At 45.5% G+C, this 22121-nt stretch overlaps 2 protein-coding genes, 1 long non-coding RNA gene and 2 other non-coding genes across 6 annotated transcripts; 1 reads left to right on the top strand and 4 right to left on the bottom strand.

Annotated features, from left to right (window-relative positions):
• Window positions 1-200: 200 nt before the first annotated feature.
• On the bottom strand, window positions 201-4991 carry RACK1 (receptor for activated C kinase 1). The gene is made up of 8 exons (XM_065918367.1): window positions 4773-4991; window positions 3419-3590; window positions 2744-2891; window positions 2394-2489; window positions 1896-2006; window positions 1348-1488; window positions 708-818; window positions 201-322 (listed from the first exon to the last, which is right to left on the bottom strand). Exons 1-8 carry the CDS (start codon window positions 4879-4881, stop codon window positions 257-259), a joined length of 954 nt encoding a protein of 317 aa, XP_065774439.1. The 5' UTR covers window positions 4882-4991; the 3' UTR covers window positions 201-256.
• LOC136156805 (small nucleolar RNA SNORD96 family) lies at window positions 3047-3125 on the bottom strand. The gene has a single exon (XR_010661269.1). It is a non-coding gene; the product is annotated as a small nucleolar RNA SNORD96 family (small nucleolar RNA).
• LOC136156413 (small nucleolar RNA SNORD95) lies at window positions 4453-4520 on the bottom strand. The gene has a single exon (XR_010660968.1). It is a non-coding gene; the product is annotated as a small nucleolar RNA SNORD95 (small nucleolar RNA).
• Window positions 4992-5327: 336 nt separating the features above from the next.
• On the top strand, window positions 5328-19851 carry LOC136156028 (uncharacterized). 2 transcript variants are annotated; one of them, XR_010660901.1, is made up of 5 exons: window positions 5328-5369; window positions 14999-15057; window positions 17013-17064; window positions 17659-17858; window positions 18488-19851. It is a non-coding gene; the product is annotated as an uncharacterized lncRNA (long non-coding RNA). The 2 variants fall into 2 exon arrangements; XR_010660900.1 differs by lacking the exon at window positions 18488-19851 and adding an exon at window positions 18222-18351.
• Window positions 5385-18503, bottom strand: TRIM52 (tripartite motif containing 52). Its single transcript, XM_065918370.1, has 2 exons — window positions 17556-18503; window positions 5385-14453 (listed from the first exon to the last, which is right to left on the bottom strand). Exons 1-2 carry the CDS (start codon window positions 18357-18359, stop codon window positions 14385-14387), a joined length of 873 nt encoding a protein of 290 aa, XP_065774442.1. The 5' UTR covers window positions 18360-18503; the 3' UTR covers window positions 5385-14384.
• Window positions 19852-22121: the final 2270 nt, after the last annotated feature.

The raw sequence follows: 22121 nt of genomic DNA on the forward strand, positions 1-22121 counted from the left end.
CACACATCTGTCATTTAGCTGCCACCTGAGGAAAAGCCACCATCTCCAGACCATTACACCTAATTTTAAATATCTAAGATGAGTACGAAGGAGTTCCTTGCCTTGAAGGACTAAAAATCTTTTTAATCAAAGCCCCAGTTTGATGCAGATTAAACCAACTTGATGAGTTTCAAGAAGTTTTCAGAGAAAGACACTCACTATAAAAGTCAGAAAACCAGTATTTTTTTTAATTTTTAAAGCTCTGCCATGTTTGTTTCTAGCGGGTGCCGATGGTTACCTGCCACACTCGCACCAGGTTATCCGTGTAGCCAGCAAACAGTGTCTGCAAGGGAGAAATGACAACATTGTTAGAGCCATGCAATTCTATAATCCTGTTAGTGCAACAAAGATGACCCTTTTTTTAAGATGCCCACTCTTCTACTATTCACAGGTGATTATGTATTCCTAGAGGAAGCAACAGCTGGTTGTAAGGATTCACAGGTTGTAAACTGATCAAGTTAATCAAGGTTTTAATTGAAGACAGGTAATCACTGTCCCTCCACAATCTTCCTACTGACATTAGCACATGAAGGGTAATATGTGTTTACTGGCACAGTTATCCAAGTCCTGCCAAAGGCAATCATTTATGTCACTAGTTTTGTAACTGGCTGACGAGAAGAAAGCAAGAAAGGTTAAAAGCTGAATCACCAGAGGATAAACCCACTTACCTGGCCATCAGCAGACCAGGCCAGAGAGGTACACTGGGGAGGCTCTGCCTTACTGCTGGTGCTGATAACTTCTTGCTTCAGTTCATCTACAATGATCTTGCCCTCCAAGTCCTGGGGAAGGGATAAAACCAGGGTTAAGGACACTGGGCCCTTTCATGCTATTACCAGTTTTTAAAAACCAAGACAGGTCCCTGCTCAAATGCCCCTTTAATTGTAATTCAGTAATTTTCAGCAAAGAATTACTTACTGCCTCTTTGGGGACGCTTGGCAATGCCTAGAGGCATTTTTATTTGTCACTACAGTTTGCTACAGGCATCTTGTGGGGAGTAGAGCCTGGGATGCTATTAAACATCTTAAATATTAATGCACAAGACTGCCTCCCCTCCAACAATGGATTACCCAGACCGAAGTGTCAATTGCACTGAGGTTGAGCGGATCACTACAATTGGTCTTCCTTTTGTTCCCAACCCCAAGAAGAAATAACTCATCCTTCTTGGGTATCCACTGATGGCATGATGGTTCTGTAGTTGTTTAGGAAGTTCAAATCCCAGCAATGAGTCAGAAGACACATTGAAAAATTACAGCATTGCCAAGGTTTGCACAGCCAGGTATCTAGCCTCAGTTGTAGCACACAACTCACCCAGATCTTGATGCTAGGACCCGTGGCAGCACAGAGCCAGTAGCGGTTGGGACTGAAGCAGAGGGCGTTGATGATGTCCCCGCCATCTAATGTGTAAAGGTGCTTGCCTTCATTGAGGTCCCACAACATAGCCTGCCCATCCTGGGTGACAGGAGAACACAAATCAGGGAAATATGACTTCTTCCACAGGCTAATCCCACCCATCTTGCCTCAAGATGCTGCCTTTATTCTTAACTGCCTACCGCAGTATCTTGGCTTTACAAAAATTTCATGAGTATCAACAGTTATCTCTTTATGTAAGAGATGACACTTCACCAACCCTACAAGAACCTGACTTCAAAATGCATCACTGTAAGCTCCAAAAGCACAGCATTCTAATCTCATCAACAGCTTTAAGAAACCAGCCTCACATAAGACAATCTCTAACACCTTAACTACATCATTTTCAAAATGTTTCTGAAGAAACATTTACCCCTGGATTGCTGTCCCATTATCTTAAGTATCCAACTGTTCCCCATTGATTAGAGGACTCCTGTGTCTATGAATACCTTGCCTCCAGAAGCACAGAGGGATCCATCTGGAGAGACGGTCACAGTGTTCAGGTAGCCTGTGTGGCCAATGTGATTGGTCTTCAGCTTACAATTTGCCAGGTTCCATACCTAAAATTGTGGGTCAAAGGTGAAGAACCTGGGCTCTGGATCTATCAAGGTCAAAAGGGCTCAGGTCAAATAAAAGGCATAGCATCATGATTAAAAGGCATCCCTGGATAGGACAGCCAATTTCCATTCTATCAGTGACAAAAAAGTCAAAGAATTTCCACTTAAGGAAAAAAAATGCTTTCTGTGTTGCCACCTTACCAGGGACGCTGGGCTCCCAATTAGCTACTATAGACCAAATATCAAAAATCAATGGCCTGTACTGAGAAAGTATCAAGAGGAAAATGGTCAGTTAAGGGATAAAGCATTCAAAGTTGATTATGACCAACTGGGAGGCAGTGGGAACACATTCTGGTTGGTAAAGGCCTTACACCCTGGCTCCAAGCTCACCTTGACCAGCTTGTCCCAGCCACAGGAAACAATAATGGGATTGCTGCTGTTGGGCGAGAAGCGGACACAAGACACCCACTCTGAATGGCTTTCATCCTGCAGAGGATGGAAAGGAAATAAGGAGAAACTGTCTTATCTCATGAAACTCCAGACCCCCACTTTCCCCCTCAGTTATGTGGGATATATATTCAGTGTGTTGACAACCTGTATTCACACTTCCAGAACCCAAACCTTTACGATAGAATCCCTTTAGGTTCCAGATGAGGCTTGAAATCACCATATAAAAACACCAGTTAAGAGGATGGGGGGAAATGTTCAGCATGTGCTCCCTGCATGTGCCTTTACTTTACCTGGACAGTATATTTGCATACACCCAGAGTATTCCATAGTTTGATGGTTTTGTCTCGGGAGCCAGAGACAATTTGCCGGTTGTCAGAAGAGAAGGCCACACTCAGCACATCTTTGGTATGGCCTACAAATCGGCGAGTGGTGGTGCCCCTGAGAGGGAGGACTTCGTTACTCTCTAGACAGACTCTGCAAACATTCTTCCACAGTCACACTGTTTCCCTGGCCTGGTTCCTCACCCAATGGAGCTGTGTTACTACCCACACAACCCTGGACATGGCTTTGATAAACAGCAAGCCTTGGCCGAGAATCCCTTCAGAATTGCAGGACATGTCCTCACTCCCACGTGGGGATTGGCTGACAATGTCATCTGTCATCACCAGGATCCTCCATTAATGCCTGACCACCCAAGACTGAGCTCCCAATATACAACATGTTCAAACATGTTGCCTACTCCCAAGTGCAATATCTGATAAAACTGCTAAAACAGATCACTCCTCAGCCATTCTGTGTTATCTAATTAAAAGCAATGGGAAGAGAGGCCAAACAACCATAAATATCTTCTCCAAGTACTCTGCCTTACAGTTCCCATAAGTACCCAATCACTACCCTGGGAAACCTGATGGTATCTACATGCTTTCTACCCAGCTTCCCCCCAGTGCCCCAGAGCAGCTACTTGCGTTGTGAGATCCCAAAGGCGAAGGGTTCCATCCCAGGAGCCTGAGAGGGCAAACTGGCCATCTGAGGAAATGACCACATCACTAACAAAGTGGGAGTGACCTCGAAGAGCACGCTGTGGGATACCATAGTTGGTCTCATCTCTGGTCAGCTTCCACATAATGATGGTCTTATCTAAGGGCAGGTAAAACAAAAAAGAAGACCCAGTGAAAAAACCCCACAGTTCACCATCTGACCTTCTGGATCATAAATCAAGGGCATTTGGGGTAGGGAAACTACCTAAAGGCTGAGAGAGTAGTTATTAGCCAAGTCCAAATAACTAGTCAAGAGTCAAGCAGAGTTAAGCAGCACCCTGAGAATTTAACTCAGGTGTGTGAAACTTATCCAGGTTATGGATGCCCCTTTCGGAAATCCAAAACGATTCCACATCTATTTACTGGGCTTCCCTAGTGGCTCAGATGGTAAAGCAGATGTCTGCAATGTGGGAGACCTGGGTTCAATCCCTGGATCTGGAAGATCCCCTGGAGAAGGAAATGGCAACCCACGCCAGTACCCTTGCCTGGGAAAATCCCATGGACGGAGGAGCCTGGTAGGCTACAGTCCATGGGGTTGCAAAGAGTCTGAGCGACTTCACTTCCACAATGCATGCACACAGCAGGCTGGATGTGGAAGACTAGCTGTGAGCCTCCTGAGACTACTGCTAAGGGATGCAAGAAATACTAGCATTAGAAAAATCACTTTAGGCGCTAAGGATTGGATGCTTTCACTGCAATGTGTTCTACTTAACAAACTTTCCTATTACGTGCCATACATGATTGTAGCCTCAGATAAACTATTTTTAAATAGCGTGAACGCAAAAGGCAAGCGACAAAAAAATCTCCAAATACAGTCAGGTACAGAGAGAATGAAAAGCAAGGAAAAAAAAAAAAAAAAAACCAGGTGGGGCGGGGTGAGAAAGGGCTACCCTGAAGTAGCCCAGACTAGACACGAGGTCCTCCTTGGAGTCCACTTTTTAATAAGCAGAGGGTCCGGGCAGCAGCTCAGAAACAGCCTCTGGGTTTCAGCATAGGCACTCAGATGGCATGTTGGGATCATCACCGCGCCGCCCGACCCGAAGGCTCCTGGGCACACAGTCACATACACGGGTTTGAGAGCTAGAGATTAAAAAGGCCCCAGCCTTGCAACCCTCCCGGCAGTCAGCTGTTTCGGAGGGCGCAAAGTGGGGGATGCCTCATGGGTTTCTCCGCGATGAGGCCTAGGCACAGGTCAACTCACAGCCCACCTCGCGGCCCACAGGCCCAACCACGTGACGCGCTCAACGACCCCTGCCCCATAATCCAGCACCTCAGCCCGTACCTCGAGAGGCGGACAATATCATGTCCGGGAACTGGGGAGTGGTAGCGATCTGGGTCACCCAGCCGTTGTGGCCCTTGAGGGTGCCACGAAGGGTCATCTGTTCAGTCATGGCGACGGAGAGTGCGGGTGTCGCCGCAGCGACAAGGATGGAACTGGATAACTCAGAGAGGCGACCCTCACACCCGCTTCCACCGCGGCTCTGCAGAGGAAAAGAGGGAGCCGCCCACGCCGGAACCGGAAATACCCGCCCTGCCGAGCAAAATGGCGCCCTCCCATAATTCACTTCTGCTCAAGATGGCAGCGCCATGTAGTTCAAAGAGAGAGATGAAAGATTTCTGGTCCAGACCGCCGTACAACGTGATTTGGTAGCACCGTACAAATCCCCTTATTAAACTAACATGCCTGAGTATTTTAAAAGGTTCCTTATGGTTGGGGCATGATGTCTCAAAAGCGGCAGAAAGGAAGTACACGCCCCAGAGCCTAGTAAGGAGAGCCTAGTGGCTTCACTGGCCCTACGTGGCACAGGCTGAACCCCTCCCTTTCCGCTTGGTGGCTCGGAGGGCATCGCAGAGGGAGCTTAATTTCATGAGCACAATTGTGAGTAACGGTGGGCAATGTGATAATACTATATTAAAATTTCAAAGTAAACTACGTTCAGGTGAACTATTAAACCCTAACAGATTCCATGCGCGGGCGGCGACTCTTCCCTCAAGAGGTTTATTCACTAATAGTGTTGGGTGAGGAAAGACAGTCCACCCAGGACTAAGGCAGGAATGGGTTACAGAGAGGAAAACCGGGAATGAAGGATAAGTTAGTCTGTGGGCCGCTGGACAATAAACCCCGCTCTCACCTAAGCAGGAGCGTGGAGAGCTCTCGCAGAAACTGAAAGGCCCCAAGAGGAAAGCTGGCTCGGGCAAAACCACCTCGTAGAAAGGTCCTTGGGTCTGGGCGGCCAGGCGTGCGCAAGTATTTCTTTTCTGTTTGTCACATGTATTATTTTCTCATGAAATGAGATCGGGAATAATAGTACCTACCTCACAGGGTGTGGAGAGTGTATCAGATAGGTAAAACACCCAGAAAGATCCCTGGCAAAGTAAATGCACAGAATTTAGTGAGCATCTCTTGGCTACCAGACGCAATTTTAGGTCTTGGGAACACAGCTGTGAACAGGATAAAAGGGACCTGTTCTTTGTTTTTTGAGCTTACATCCAATGAGATGAGGAAAAGAGAGCTCAAGGGGGAGATTTTTAACAAAGAAAGATATGGGAGAGAGCCTTGGGGATTTCTGGGTGGATGTTCCACTCCGAGGAAAGAATTAGTCCCAAAGTCCGGAGCTGGAGCGTTGAAGGCCCTGGGGACCAAACCAATGCGATGGAGGTGGGGGCGGGGGTGGCAGTTGACAGAGGGCTTTGCAGGCTGGAGGAAGGGCCTAGCAGACTACTAGAAGGCCTGCCTTTGGGAAGGAACAGCGTGGGACAGTGGCAAAGCTGCTACGGGCTATGGCTACTCAGATTTGTGAAGAAGGCCAGAATCCGTCCCTTGAAAGCAGCTACTCTCTTGGTGCCTCTGCCTTCCTCCACAGCCAAGTTGGTCTCACCAGGAACAGCCTTTGCTGTGTTCCTGCACAGCCTAAGGATTCTTTTAAGGGTTCTATCATCTACCTTCCTGGCGCCCCCAACTGGCTGTCCTGTAGTTTTTCCAACGCTGAACTCTACCCCTGCCTATGCTTTTTTTTTTTTTTTTTTAATGTTTATTTAGCTGCATCCTGTCTTAGTTGTGGCATGTGGAATCTAGTTCCCTGACCAGGGATCCCACCACGGCTCTCCTGTATTGGGAACACAGAGTTTTAGCCACTGGACCACCAGGGAAGTCCCTACCCATGCGTTTTGTTTCTCCTGTGATGGTGGGAGATCCTTGCCTTCACCCATCTTAGTATCCAGCTTGCTGCCCACAACTTGGGCCATGACTAAGCCTCCTTGGGTACTCAGCACAATGGAGAGGTGAGTGATTCTATGGTCATCTCTGTGGAATGTGAGATGTGTTACACAAAATTTCCTCTGTCCTCAAGAACACTTGCTCCTCCACCTCCTACCTCTGCTCTCCAAAGACACCCTTACTCAATCACATTATTATGTTTTTCCCCCCTCGAAAAACCTCATTTGGCTGTTTCTTGAATTTTGTCCAGGGTATCCCTGTGGAATCTGCATCCTTGAGGCAGGGTGCCAGGAAACCAGGTTTAAAAGAAGCCTGTAAGGTCACTCATACTGGCTCAAAGATGGGACCTTTCTGTAACACCAGACTTTTCCAGAAGCCTCCCAGAGGATCCTTGCCTTCCCAGGTTCCCAGCCCACCCCTGCCCAGCCCCTCCCAGGTCCTCCCTGCCCTGTCTCTGCTCTGAGACAGTTGAAGGTGACTTTCTGAACCCGCAGGCTTCTCCCCACACTTGTCTTTAATCTTCAGATGATTCTGGCAGTAGCCCCTCCTATGGGGTCAAGGAGGGAATTTGAGTTTTGCCCTGGTGCTCACCAGGACTAAGCTGGCAATGCCAGTAGAGGAGAGAGATAAATGTGATGTAGTGGCCTTCCCCATTGACCAGGGACCCTGAGGGATTCAGGCTTCCCACTTCAGAGCTCTTTTACAGCCACCACCTGGTCTCTCCTCTCTTGGAGGGGAGGCTGGCAGGCCACAGTGCCACTGAAGGAGAAGGACAGCCTTTAGCTGAAGGAGGCCTTGCCCTGACCCTGGGAATGCTGGGGACCTCTTTGGCTTTGGCTCTTGAGTAGAGGTGGGGGTGGAGTGACCTTTGCAGCACAGCCACATTCAAGCCTGCTTCCCTCAAGGGCACGCTGTGGCTCCCTGCTGCAGTGGTTCCCACCTTTTTGACACCAGGGACCGGTTTTGTGTAAGACAGTTTTTCAATGGACGGGGGTGGGTGGTTTCAGGATAATTCAAACACATTGCATTTATTGTGCACTTTATTTCTATTATTATTACATCAACTCCACCTCAGATCATCAGGCATTAGATCCCAGAAGCTGGGGACCCCTGGCATGGAAGCCCTCGCTTGGCCCTGGTTAGGGGTCCGCCTGGACTCCTCACTCCTGTTGAGGAGGCTGTAGGTTGTTTTGGTTAGCAGAGGAATCCTGGCTCCTTCCAGCAGTGTTGTCCCTCAGCTGCTGGACAGTTTGAGAATCAGCTGCGCCTTTCTCAACAAAGTCTACTTACTACACTGGCCAGGTTGGGCCAGACCTCTTCCTTCTCATTCAGGGCATTTCTTCTCCAACCTCAGGGAAGTGGAAGGTGGCTGGAGGCTCTCATCTGCCTTTTAGGGAAGACTCGGCTCTCCTCCAAGCTATCCTCCCACTTTTCCAGGGAGCCCACACCCTGTAGGTAGAACCAGTTCTGGCTCCGAGCTTACTGCTGTCTCACCTACTTATTGTCTTAGCCCCTGGGCAGTCCCATCTTTCCCCTGTCCTCATGGGCACCACCTCTAGTCCACACAAGTTAAGAATCCCACAGAAGAAATTGGAGATGCTCTTCTAAGGAAGTCTGTCTCACCATTCCTTTCCTGAAGGAAGCCCCTAGGACCCACACAACTGGAAAGAGTCCTTCAGATTTCTTGTTGGAGGCCCATGATCTTCAGGAGCAGAGGCCTCCATCCCCTCCTGCCAGCATTCAAGAGGTGGAAGAGGTCTTCCTTTGAATGCTGAGGTGAGGACCTAAGGGAAAGGTGTATGGCTGGGACCGGAGGGCCTGCTGACTGCCAGCCCTGGGCAGATGGCTTCCCTTTGTTTTACTGTCCTTCTGCAGACTCCGTGTGGTTGGCTCTGGCATACCCCATACTCCATTGTTATGACAACATTGGCCCTCCCTTACTCCTCCAACTCATCCATCAATTCTCTCCCATACAGAATATGCATTGTTCTGTCTGGAAGGCCCACCATGTCTTATCACCACCACCTCCCCTCCCCCCTCCCCTTAGTTAAATCTAAGCTTCCTTCAAGTCTCAGCTCAAGTTACCACATCTGGGAGGCCCTCTGTGACCCTCAGGTGTATGTCAGGCTCCTTTATTTAATGCTGTCCTACTAGTGGTGCAGTGTGTGTTGGGTCTCTTAAATTCTGCCAGCCTCTCCTGTGGGTGCCCTAAGGATAGGGATTAGGCTGTTTCTGCTCACATTTTGCATTCCCAGCACCAGATAGAGGGTTTCGAATGTGGAAGATTCTAACTTTGGTGGTCAACCTCACAGGCTGAGTAGTTAGGAGCAAGTAGTTAAAGGCAGGACATTCTAGGCAGAGGGATCAGCTTGGGGAGGAGATATACAAACTTGTGCATGGTTTGCATGCACAAGTTTGAGGATGATTATTTCAAGAGAGAAGGCAGAATGAAATCCAAGGTAGGCAGTTCACCCTAGTGATTTTGTCCTGAAGCCCAGGACAGTCTCTTAAAGATTATCTCATCCCTCTCCTGCCTACCTGCCTACCCTTGATCTTACTGAAAGGCATTTGTTGTCAAAGTGGAGGCTAGGTTGGAGGAGTAAGACTAGAAAAAAGTAAGAATTCAGAAGCTGAACCAGAGGGTCTCCTGGAGGATCATGAGACTCTTATAAAGGAAGGAATAGAAGATTTACCAAAGGTCTTATGAGTGAGGGGTTGAACATCTCTTCCAGTCCATCTCTACCCTGCTTCCTCCATTCCAGGGTCTAGAGTCAGCTTCTGTATACAGAAGCTATGTAATGATTGAGGCCTAAAGAATTAAGTTCAAAAAGGCTGAAGACAGGGAAATGTGAGACTATAATTATAGGTTCTGTTCCATTCTTCCTAGTCAGAGGCAGGGATGTGGCATTAAATCAATGCTGGAAATAGATTTATCCAGAAATCACATGCCATTTTTTAATCTCTTGAAAGGTCCCTTGTTTGTCTTAGGCAGAAATCTGAGGTCTAACAGTCCCCCAGAAAGCTGCTAACATATCCTGTGGGTCTTCCCTAAGAGATGGACTGGCATTCCCCAGGCTCTGGGTACTTTAGCACAGTGGTCCCCCACCTTTTTGGCACCAGGGAACATTTTATGGAAGACAGTTTTTCCACGGATGGGGGCAGGGTGGGGAGGTGGTTTTGGTTTCTCTCATCACTCACCTCCTACTATGTGACCCCTGCTTTACTAGATGTGCAGAGTCACAGGCTGTGAAAGTGGGCATGATCTGGGCAAGTGGCTATATTCCAGGCAAGACTGTAAGAAATGCCAGCAAAAGGCAAACTTCTTTGCTTTGTTAAAGGATTTAAAACAGCACTCAGTGGTAGGGAGAAACAAAATGTGACCCAGGGTGCTTGTTCTCAGCTTTTTACCAGGAAGAGAATTTCATATGAACCAGGGTCAAGAGATCGTGTTGAAATGGAAACTTGAGGCTAACCAGCTTACTACACGGAGAAGGCAATGGCACCCCACTCCAGTACTCTTGCCTGGAAAATCCCATGGATGGAGGAGCCTGGTGGGCTGCAGTCCATGGGGTCTCTAAGAGTCGGGCACGACTGAGGGACTTCACTTTGACTTTTCACTTTCATGCATTGGAGAAGGAAATGGCAACCCACTCCAGTGTTCTTGCCTGGAGAATCCCAGGGATGGGGGAGCCTGGTGGGCTGCCATTTATGGGGTCGCACAGAGTCAGACACAACTGAAGCGACTTAGCAGCAGCCCCAGCTTACTACAAGATATGAGGGCTGAGAAGCAGACAGCCCTCAGCCCATGTAACCCTTCCCTGCTCACACCTGGGTTAAATAGCCAGAGCCTGCTGAGAAATTCCATCCTTTGCTATAGAGGGAGAGAAGGGATTTTACACGCCTCGGAAATGGTAGTCAAAAAGGGGGTGTGACCTCCAGGGATCTTCTTGCAGACCACCTGGATCCTCCTTTGTCTTTGCAAGGCCCTGCTTGATGACAAGTGGAACTGTCAACCAGAAGAACTGTCAACTCTGGATCTGAATCTTTTAGGATGGGGGAAAAGGCAAGGAAGGTCTCAGCCTGAATGCAGCTAGGAGGAATAAGCCTCCTTGTTCTTTAAGGCTATTTCTAATTCAAATCCCTAAGGTATCCATTTTCCCCCTTCTTTGGAAGCAGGAGAGTTGGGGAGAAGAGTAGCAGGTCTCCTGATAACAGGAGCCTTGTGGCATCTCCTCCTATACTTCCCACATGCACAGGTGAGCTGTTGCCCCAAGTCCAAGATTCTCTGAGGACTCTGATTTGTAGGCAGACACTATCATTAAAAAGTTAAACAAAATAAAAGCTTATTTATACTTAAACTTGTCTTGCTTTGAGATTCTAGCCCCAGCTCTTTTGGGAAAGCAGGTAATAGTTTTTAGCTACTTTCCATTAGAATTCTCCTCTGTCACATCTCCCACATGTGATCTATATGGATCACAAGTGTAACTGGCTCAAGGCCATTTTGGTCAGATTAAAAAAAAAAAAAGCCGCCTTTTCTCCTTTTATACCTAAAAATATAACCTTACAGCCTCTCTCTTGATTGAGAAAAGAAAATTGTCTTTTCCTTTTGCATCTTCCATTTGGACTTTACTACTCTTGAGAGTCCTAGGAAGGATCAAAATTCAATCTGTTTCTGTATAGAACTATACAGTCTAACGTGATTTGATTCCCTTGTAGCTCATTCAGTAAAGAATCTGTCTGCAGTGCAGGAGCCCTGGGTTCAGTTCCTGGGTCAGGAAGATCCCCTGGAGAAGGAAATGGCAACCCACTCCAGTATTCTTGCCTGGAGAATCCCATGGACAGAACCTGGCAGGCTACAGTCCATGGGGCCACAAGAGTTGGACACGACTTAGCGACTAAACCACCACAAGCCATATGTGACTATTTAAAATAAATGAGTTGTAGTAATCACATTTTTGCAAGAGCTCAGAAGTCCTATGTAGTCAGTGGTACCTGTACCATATTGCATAGCACAGATTTAGAACACTTCCATCATTGCAGAAAGTCCTTAGAGCTGGTATAGAGGGCTACTGTTCCTGCCTCCTCTTTGTAACCCAAATTTATTGGTCAATAAATATCTGTGATAATTTCACTGTTATAGGATAGCTTCCAAAGGGGGTCAGGGATAAGGGGTGGGAAACAGCACAGAATCTCTAGGTCCTATAAAGGCTTCAGGAGGCATGGCACAGGGACCAGAGGTTGATGGCCAATGGCAGAGGAACCTTAGGTTTTAAAGAAGTGCTTTAAGGGCTGATGGATCAGTCCAGGGCTACTCCCACTCTGATAGGAACAGAGGCTCTGGTCTTAGTTCTGAATACTTAAATACTGCCGAATGACTCTGCTGAAACTAAGGAACAGCTGAAGTGATTGCCTTTTATTATTCATTGTTTCTAGATCTTATTTCATATACTGCTTTATCTTAGTCCTTAATGGCAGTGATATAGGCAACTCAGTTTAAAAAAAGGCCTGTTGACCCTGTTACCTGTATGCCAAGAACTGGGAGAAGTAGGGGTCTTAGTTAATCCATTGATGCTATGACTGCATTTAATAAAATTCCAGCTGGGTGAGGCTATTCCTCCCCGAACACTTTTAAACCTCCTTGCCAGGTACTGACTATACGGCCTAAGTGAGGCTAGTAATGGCAGGTCTGCAGATAGGACTAACTTTTCCGAGACTAAAGCAGTGGGTACTTTTGCACCACTCCCTCCAAGACATCTGGCAACATCTGAGACATTTATGGTTGTCACAACTGGTGGAGGAGTGCTACATACATCTAGTAGGTGGGATCCACAGATGCTGCTAAGCATCCTCAAATGCATAGACTATATCCCACCCCCCAAAGCAAAGAATTATCTCATTCAAAATGACAGGAGTGCTGAGGTTGAGAATCCCTGGTCTAGAACACAACATGGATCAGTTCTTTGTGCCAAGACTAATCTTGAGGTACAGGGTCAGAAGGATAGTAAGTAAAGCTAGCAAATGTCTGATAAATGGGGAAAGGAAAAAATTAGGAGTCAGTGGAACAGTGGCCTCCATAAAGATGAAGGGCATGTATAACTGGAATGTACTAGAATGCAAAGAGCTAAGTTCATGGTACAATTGGAGTTCAGGATTTCAGGTGTGTAGCAAGTCTGTGTGAAGAAAAGGTCCAGGGTACAGCCACAGTAGAGAGGAGCAAGTTTAAACAGTCTGACTTGTGATACAGCAGTCAACAGCTGAACCTAGTAGGGAAGACATTCAATAAACAGATGAGCATCTGATGGATTTGGATATGTATCAGTTTTTCTTAATGTTTTTGTAACCCACACCTTTTCTTTCCATATACCTTAACACCTCACATTCTCCTTCCTTCACTGTTATTTAAAATCACAAAATTAAGTTTCATGACTAAAATTAATCAAAGCAATGGTAAATTTTGGAAGGCAAAAATTTATTCAAATGATATAATAACCATGTCACTGTTAAGCCTTAACTTTTCTTTTCTTGGATGGTGTAGAAAATGCAACAAAACACAAGCTGCTTTGACAACACTTGTGGTATTTTCTCCCACAGTTAGTTATACCAATTTTAAAAAAAAGCTTTTAAGATATAAGGAGAAAAATGGGATAATGTTTAAAGTAATGTTTAAAATAATAATTAAAATCTGAAAATTTCTAGTCAAAACAATCCAACTTTGAGTTCCACAAACTCCTGAAGTTCTTCTAGTGAGAAATGAACATTAAGTGTGAAACATGAGACATTCTTCCCAAAGTTACCACAGGTAGGTTTTAAGAACAAGGTCAACAAAACATCACCCAGAATAGTTTTAGATTTTCCCTTTTTTTTTTTTCCTGGAAATAACATTCATGAATCTGGTTCTTGAAAGATTAGCCAAGAAAATTGACATTTTTCATATGAGTTTGCCGTTTGTAGAGATTTTTGGCAAGTGCTTAAAGTACTCATTTCATAACAAGCAGTGATGTTGGTGTCTGTTCCTTGACATTTCAGGGTCAATGTATTTTAAGCTTCAATGTGTTAAATTCTGCTTTAAGTTTTAAAGTACAGATTCTTTATCATTGGTGTCCCAAAGTAGTTGTTCTGTCCGTAAGAAGTTCAGGTGAACCAAGTTTTCTGATCAAGGAAACTCGGTGCGTGACAGGAAATACTCTGAACAGCATTCAGATTTTTGAAAACCAAGGCAAACTGGGATCAGATGGACTACTTTTCACAACAGTTATGCTGACAGCAAGGCTTAAGATTTCCAGTAGATTATGGGCAGGCTGATGAAGTCAATGCTTGGTGGTGACTGCTACAGTACATCTCTCCAGTTTTCTTCAATTTCTGACAAAGACCCAGATCTAAAACATGCCATTGCTGTAGCACCATTAACATATACTTCTCTAATTTTTTTCTTCCAACTAATTTCATTTCATACAACCTCAAAAATACTGTCTTTAGTGCTAGGCTTAGTGAAAATAGCACATCCAGAGTTTTTAAAGCCTTATTCTGAACAAAGCAAAGTACAGTTTTCTTCAGTAGATTAATCTCAACTAAGAGCAAAGGATGAGCTGATGTTTGCTTTGTTTTTTAAACCTGATGTTTGATAGGCTCAGTCAATGAATTCAGATGCAGAAGTTGATGAAGAAATTCTGGAATTCCTCAATTTCCTCTCAAAGTTATGGCAGCACTCGGGATGCAAGGTTTCACTAGTTTCTCCATTTTTTTCTCCTTTGCAATTAAAAGAGTTATTTATTATTTAGTATTAGGCAGGCATTCATGGCCTTTGAAGATTCTTATTAATATTCCAATACTGTCCAATCTTAAAACTGCAGAGAATTGTGCTTTGCAGAATACTTCACTGTTTTTGGTGGCATAACTTTTAACAGTGTTTGGCATGTGTCACCGCCCAACACTTTCAGATAACTCATCTGAAGAAGCTGACCCTATCTTCTGCATCATTCATGAATACAAACTTGATAAAAGCCTCAAAAAATTTTTTGGCTGCCACCTTTAGCTACCTCAAGGAAAAGAACAGAAAAACAGGAGTACTGATGATGGAAGCCTCTGGTCCCTCTTGCAGAGCGATGAATGATTTTACCGGCGGCAGCTGGGTGGCAGGGCAATACAGGCATCCAGTTATGCCTGAGCCTCAACAAGTGAAATCTCTGTTCATTTTCTTTTTATACACCCATCTGCTGGCTAAAACCTGACACCATTTAACGGTACCCTTGGTCAATCTAAACGATCTTACTTTCATAATCCTCTGATTCTAGTTTGAAGAGTCAAGATGAACTCTAACTCATGGGATGAACAAAATGGAAGATGTAAATAAGTAAGTGTTTCATAGCTAAAAAAGCCTCTTATACAAAATTAAACTTTAAGGAATAGCAGTATGAATGGTACCATATCCACAACAAACATCTCTGGGTATCCAGTTTGTTATATACCTCAGATTATAGGCTTTACTCTGAATACTTCTTGGTCTGCCTTTGTATTCCCACCGGCCAAGGAGTTCTTTCCAATTTATTTCTTATATTATGAAAAATTAAATCTTTTTTCTTTTTAACATTACAATATTAAGTACGGTTTCATAAACTATAACTTTCTTCATATCCGGCAATGCTGATATAATGTGTGAAGGGAGGAGGACAGAATGCTTTCTTTTCTATTTCTGAAAATCACTAAACTGTTCCCTGAGTCTATGAGTAACAACTTCCTATTGTAGCCCCTAAAACTAAAAAAGCTTGATCACCTCCAAAGGAGATTAAAATTTTGGTGAATTAATAGCTGACAAGAGAGAATTTAATGTAACCAGAACTGTGTGGTGGCTAATGTATAGCAAATTAAATAAACCATTATACAAAAACAGTTCCATATAATGTTAACTATTATTGTATCATAAGATTCTAAATCATGCTACTGTAAGATACATGTTTACCAATAAAAAACAAACTATAAACCATATAAAGAAGGCCTACACAATTATTACCTCTTCAGTGTAATTCCTGTGTTTGGTATCACCATCAACCTAAGTTCTGGTATATGTTTGAAAAAAAAGTTTTATTTTCTTTTAAATAGTATATATTTTGAAAGGGGATTATCTCCAATTTAACTTGATCGTGCTGTTTATACTTACAAGTGTGCTTTATAAGTAACTTCCGAGGTTTCAAATGAGTGTTAGCTGGCTTCCCAAGATAAAGAGATCACCTCTTTTTCTCTTGTCTAAACTAGCTTTCAATTAAAATTTTGGTTTCAGAAATTCTTTTCAGGAAATCCTAGCAGAGGAATGAAAGGTTACCTCCTCTCCTTAGCTTTAGGTACTAAACCCCAGAAGTACAGGACATAGTTTCTTCTATAGGCAAACTTAATTATTACCCTGGGGGGAAAGCAGATACTAGGGTTTATCCTTAAGTCATATGAATATGATGGAATTAGCAATGGTTTTTAATGAAGATTTGTGTCTTAACTGTGTACTTACCAACAGGTACTGTGAAACGGGGCGGCGGGGTTGTGGGGGAGGGGGTGAGAGATGATAATATCTAATATATAATACCTATAGGGCAGGGTTCTGTTTGTGTTTTGACTGCAACCCAGAGTAAGCGATATGTTTTGTGGCCCAAGTATACACATGTGTACATATAATTTAAAAGTTTCATAAAACAATACTTACCCTTACTATGCTCCCATGCACTCGATATTTTCTCAGTTCATTTAAAAATAATGCTGGGCATGACCCATTTAAGACCCACTAATTGATCAAAACCCACAGTTTGAAAACCACTGCTGTAGAATATGAGAAAATACACTTTATAAACTGTAAAGCACTACTGAGACATGAGCAACTGCTACTAAGACTTTAATGGACCTGAAGACAACCTTTCTCTCCTTTGGGTACCGCTAGGAGTCGTATCCATTTAGGCTTTTTGACAGTCTTCATGCTGTCACTGAGATAATTCTCTAATACTCAGATCAGAACTAGAAAGCAAGGTTTTAACCAAATCAGAACCCAAATAAATTAGAGGAAACTAGAGGAAAGCCAAAGAAACATCTGTTTAGTGCTTTATGGTTTATAAAATACTTTCATATAAGATCTCTTTTCATCTTAACAAGCCTAGGGGAAAAGTAAAGCTAAGAGGTTGAGGCTTGCCCAAGATTAGACAGTAAGTTTTAGAGCCAGGTCATCTGATTCTAAATCCTTAACTTCTTCTGCTATGATAAAGTAACAGGTAAGGGAAATGATCGGGGCAGGTTTATTCTGATGTTTATGTCCTCTGCCTTTCTCTACAGGGGAAATGGGCCCCACTGAAGGCAGGAAAGTAACTCCAGACTTATTAGGCAGGTATGTCCAGCTGCTCTTATTAGCAGGAACCACACCCTGGCTTTTTGGTCTACCAATTAGCCCTCAGTTTTGACACTGCTTGTGCTGTGTCCTAAATGTCTAGTTATCTATAAGCACGATGGCTTTCCATTCCTGTGTATTAAGGGTCCTGGAGTCTTGGTCAGGTATAGACTCAGTACTTATATTATATAAGTGGGAAATTAAGTCGGGGAGTGGGGAGAAGGCTGTCACTTGTACCCTCTTATACTTGGGCAAATTGAAAGGGAGTAAAGATAGTGATCAGCTCCTGATTACTGTCTTTAGTCTTTACTCAGTTTCCTCTGGGGAAGCCAGTCAGCCTCAGCCAGTGTTTCTTTTCTCCACATATGTCCATCTCTCTTCACCCTGTGCCTCATCCCTCACAAAAAAAAGAGGCTCAGCTACAAAGTACCCAGCTGCCCTGGTTTCTCCTCCACTTCCTTCAAATCCCCACATTCTCCCATGCTGCTTACCTTGTACTCATGTACCACTTCATCTAATGGCACCACACTATGCTGTTTGTGGCTCCTGGATTCTCGACATATCACACAGATGGCCTCTTTGTCCACCTCACAGTAGAGTTTCAGAGCTTCCTGGTGTTTGGAGCAGATGCCCTGATCATTCACCCGGCTCTCTCGATTAGAAGTGGGACACATCTGGCGAATTATCTGGACCATGTTCGCCAGCTGCAAGTTGGGACGAAAGCTGCGACGCTTAAAGCTCTTTCGGCACTGGGGGCAGGTGAACTGCCGTGGAGGGGCTGGAGGCGGAGCCAGGTGAGTGTCAGGGTACAGCTCTTCGTCGTCCTCATCGTATTCTTCCAAAATCTCCTCCTCTTGCAGGTAGACGTTAATTCTCAGGTCATGTCTCAAGCCTCCCAGGTAGTAGTCCGTATCTTCCTCCTCTTCTTGGTCCCACACATAATCCATTCTGTCCCTTATGCCACCGTCACCGACCCAGGGTTCATCATCCTCTTGGTCCTGGAACAACACCTCGTCAGCATCCCCCTGGTATAAAACCTCCCGAATGGAGCTGCCCCATCCACCGATGGCCCCTACTGCCTCGTCGTCGTCCTCGTCCTCCTCCCATTCATCTTCCTCTTCCTCCCTGTCTTGCTCATTATCTTCCTTGCCCCACAGCTGGGTCACACACCCTCGGCAAAAGTTATGACCACAGCCGATGGACACGGGATCCTTGAAATAGTCCAGGCAGATGGCACACACGGCTTCCTCCTGAAGTGTCTGCAAGGGATTAGGAGCAGTGGCACTGCCTGCCATCTTAACGCGCTGCCGGTTGGTGTGGATGCGTCAGTTCAGAGCCGAGGAGCAGGGGACGCACCTGCGGACCTGCCTCCAAGCTACGCTGGTGATTCAAAGCTGTGCCCAACTCTGTTCTCCCTCCTCAGGCTCTCAGAGAAGCCTTGTTTCCTTCTCTCAGGCGCTCCCTGAAGTCACAGCTGCCCTCCGAAGGCAGAGGGGAAAGAACCAGACTGCGGGCCCCCACTTCCCTTCGAGACTCAGTGTTTCAAATTCAGACCACTCCACGCTTATCGCCTGCCTCCGGGTGTGCGCGACCCGGCGGCGTTCTCCTCAGAAGCCGGCGCTCCTCTTCCCGTCGGCGGCAACCGAAAATGACGTAGGCACGCCCACACGCGGGAGACGGCGGACTGGGCAGGCGGAGGACCACATCTCTATGATGCCCCCGGAAACGCGCCAGGCAAGAACCCCGGCTGCCCGTTCCGCTATCACAGATAGGAAAAACTGCCTGGTCAGAATGGGTGGAGGCGGCGAGAGAATCAGTTTAAGCCAAGAGTTTTCTAATCAGTCAGACCCGGAGGGTCCAGCAGCCGCTCAGGAAAGCGCGTCCCCGCATGTACCCAAAAGGGTCGTGAGTGCGGCGACCAAGCTGTGCTCTCCTGTATTTCCGACCCCCGTCTACCCAGAGGCTTTTGTGGTAGGGAGGACTCCTGCGAGGCTCCCGCGCTCGAGGGTGCTATAGGCTCTCGCGCTATAGGAACCTGGCGGGATTGAGTTTGCTGTGCCCCCGAGTGGCCGTGAGGTGGAAGAATCTCGCATAAAAACCTGGGTGCTTCCAACTTTCCTTCTCAAATCAACTCACCCCTTTCTTGCTACCTGCCCTCGGAAACCTTAGACTCAGCATACCCTACACCGACTTCGTCTGTGGATCTTTTCACCTCCATCTATAATCCTTCCGTTCAGCATCTTTTCTCCATGCATGCGACTTCCCTGGTGGCTCAGACGGTAAAAGCGTCTGCCTAGAATGCGGGAGACCCGGTCTTGATCCCTGGGTGGGGAAGATCCCCTGGAGAAGGAAATGGCAACCCACTCCAGTACTCTTGCCTGGAAAATCCCATGGATGGAGAAGCCTGGTAGGCTACAGTCCATGGTCACAAAGAGTCGGACACGACTGAGCGACTTCACTTTCTTTCCATGCAAGCACTCATCCACTTACCCAAATAACCCTTCATTTTTAATCCATCCCTCTGCCTTTCCATTCATCCATCATATGCATGAATAACCCTTCCATCCATTTATCCACCCACTTTCATCTGTTCACATTATAAGAACAATAACAACAGAAAATGAGTAAGGCATGATAGGGTCCTTCAAGGAGTTACAGAATTATAGACGTTTGGTCATCTGTCACCCAAGGTTTACAGGGTCTGTTTGTTTAATTTGGCCCTCATTGAGAAGTATATTGCACATAATTGATCCAATACAGGCTTCCACATATATGACAGAAACAAAATTTGGGGAAATTGTTCTTTTCCTTGAGGCATTCATATCACTCTGATATGTTCTGCTTCAATAAGATGCTGTTCAAGACCCACTGGAGTGATTGCAAAGTGACCTCACTAATTGGTCACTTTGGTGTGAGGAACTCCACTTGCCCTAACAGAAACTTCAGACAACCTTGGATCCCGTGCTCTTCCTCTCTGAGCCTGAACTTGAACACAGAGCAAGAATGATAAATGCACTATTCAACATTGTATATACAGCTCCTCTATCATAGTGCTGAACATACAGCTAATACTCACTATATATCTGCAGAGTAAATAAATGAAACCCAACAAATTGCTAGGATCAAGTCCTGCTGATTTTTGTCTCCTCAAATCTAGGTCTTCTTCTCTATTTCCGTTTCTTCCAGCCTATATTTTACCCTATCAGCTTCCAAATGGACAAAAAATTTTCTGAAGGGTCATTTGCAATCATTTCAGTGCATCCTTTAGCCACCAGTACCATTTACCTGAAATGAAGGTCTGACACACTCTTGCCAGACTGTTGCCTCTGTCTTTGGCCTTGTTGTTCACTCACCTAGAAGGCTCGCACTTTGCTGCTTCAAGTAGATATAATCCCTAATTAAGCTTCAGGTCTCTGCCTAGGCATAAACTCCTGAAGGAGACTCTTCCCAGAGGATGGCACTGAGAGTCAATTCCTAGGCAGGTTGATAAGAAGTCCAGGGTCCCAGAGGAGGAGGGGGAGGGGGAGGAGGAGGAGAGAGAGGTCCTAAGCCCCCGAGAAGGAGAAAGGGTCTGGGACTCTCAAGGAGAAAAGGACAGATGATTTTTTCTACATTGTTTATCTTAGGCAACATAACAATTTATCTTGCTCGAGGACATGTTTCTTCTTGAGAACCTTTTGACTAACCCTGTCATCTTAAAATGTATGTTATGGGAATGGGTCTGGTAAGACCTTTCTGTTGTTAGTTCTAATCTTGTTAATTTAAGATGCATGTTGTGGACATGGGTCTGGTAAAAATATATAAGGCCTTGATAAGACTAGCAAGTGGAGGCACTGTCGTCCCCCTTCTGATGTCCATGTCAGAAGTTTTCTGTGTCCCTTTTTCACTTTAATAAAACTCTGTTACACAAAAACTCTTGAGTGATCAAGCCTGGTCCCTGGTCCCGAAGCTGCACCTTTCACCATGAGCTATCAGCACCAGCCAGTGTTCGGACCCCAACTCTGTTACTCATTTTCTGTATGACCTTGGGTTAGTTACTAACATCCCTGTGCTGCTGTTTTCCCACATGCAACGTAAAGATGATAGTAGCACACGCATCATGTGTGTGTCAGTCGCTCAGTCGTGTCCGATTCTTTGCGACCCCATGGGCCGTAGCCTGCCAGGCTCCTCTGTCTGTGGAATTCTCCAGGCAAGAATCCTGGGATTGGGTTGCCATTCCCTTCTCTAGTGGATTTTCCCAACCCAGGGATTGAACCCGGGTCTCTTGCATTGCAAACAGACTCTTAACTGTTTGAACCACTAGGGAAGCCTAGCACATACATCATGGGTTGTTGTAAAATTGGATTATTTGTAATGGTTAGAACAGTGCCCACTGGAGTTATTTTTGTGTTTTTACCACCTGCCACTACATTCCTTTCCTGTAGTAGATAAGTCTCAGAAGAAACTCTCCCTTATCTCTTATTCTCTCTTACTTCAAGTATGTTCAAGTAATTGGAACCCTGAGGGGAAAATAACCCACCATATGTCATCCTACTTTTTTTTTTTGTCCTCAGCAAGCAGGGTCCAGAGCAGGGATTAACCTCCTCCCCACTGAAGTGGAGGTGCAGAGTCCTAACCACTGAACTGGCAGGGAATTCTCTGTTATCCTAGTGGTTCTGAGAGCCTTTAGCCTGGAGAGGGCAGGAGTTGAAACCCAGGTCTTCCCTGTGTAAAGTGGGACACATATCCATGGTGTTTATTTGTTAGAAAACAAACATGTGAGCTCCCATATACAATCTGAGAGCCATCCTGGAGGTTATGACTGAGAAGCCACTGTGGGTAATACATACAACAGAAACTGGAATTGAGTTTCAAGGCTGGAATACTTCCCCATCCTTGAATGCAGGTTCTCCCCTGCACATGGAAGGGGGTGGGCAAAGAGCTGGGGAGCAGACCAAGAGAAGAGGGGCCTGCTTATGAAAGCAAGTTTCTGCTTGTCCCAGGGAGCAGAGCCCAGGTGGGAAGGAGAGCTGGAGAAAGAGCAAGGAGGAATGAGTGAAAGAAGATGGTGACAGGAG

Source organism: Muntiacus reevesi, chromosome 1, assembly GCF_963930625.1.
Source record: "Muntiacus reevesi chromosome 1, mMunRee1.1, whole genome shotgun sequence".
NCBI lineage: Eukaryota > Metazoa > Chordata > Mammalia > Artiodactyla > Cervidae > Muntiacus > Muntiacus reevesi.

What these genes read in the sequence shown, in the direction of transcription:
- RACK1 (XM_065918367.1), bottom strand. Translation starts at nt 4,881, where the DNA reads ATGACTGAACAGATGACCCTTCGTGGCACCCTCAAGGGCCACAACGGC. An exon ending in CGCCTTTGGGATCTCACAAC is followed by an intron (nt 2,892 to 3,418) that starts GCAAGTAGCTGC and finishes CCTCCCTCTCAG; the next exon opens with GGGCACCACCACTCGCCGAT. An exon ending in TCTGTGCTTCTGGAGGCAAG is followed by an intron (nt 1,489 to 1,895) that starts GTATTCATAGAC and finishes CCTGTCACCCAG; the next exon opens with GATGGGCAGGCTATGTTGTG.
- TRIM52 (XM_065918370.1), bottom strand. Translation starts at nt 18,359, where the DNA reads ATGGCAGGCAGTGCCACTGCTCCTAATCCCTTGCAGACACTTCAGGAG. An exon ending in AAGTGGTACATGAGTACAAG is followed by an intron (nt 14,454 to 17,555) that starts GTAAGCAGCATG and finishes TTAATTGCAAAG; the next exon opens with GAGAAAAAAATGGAGAAACT.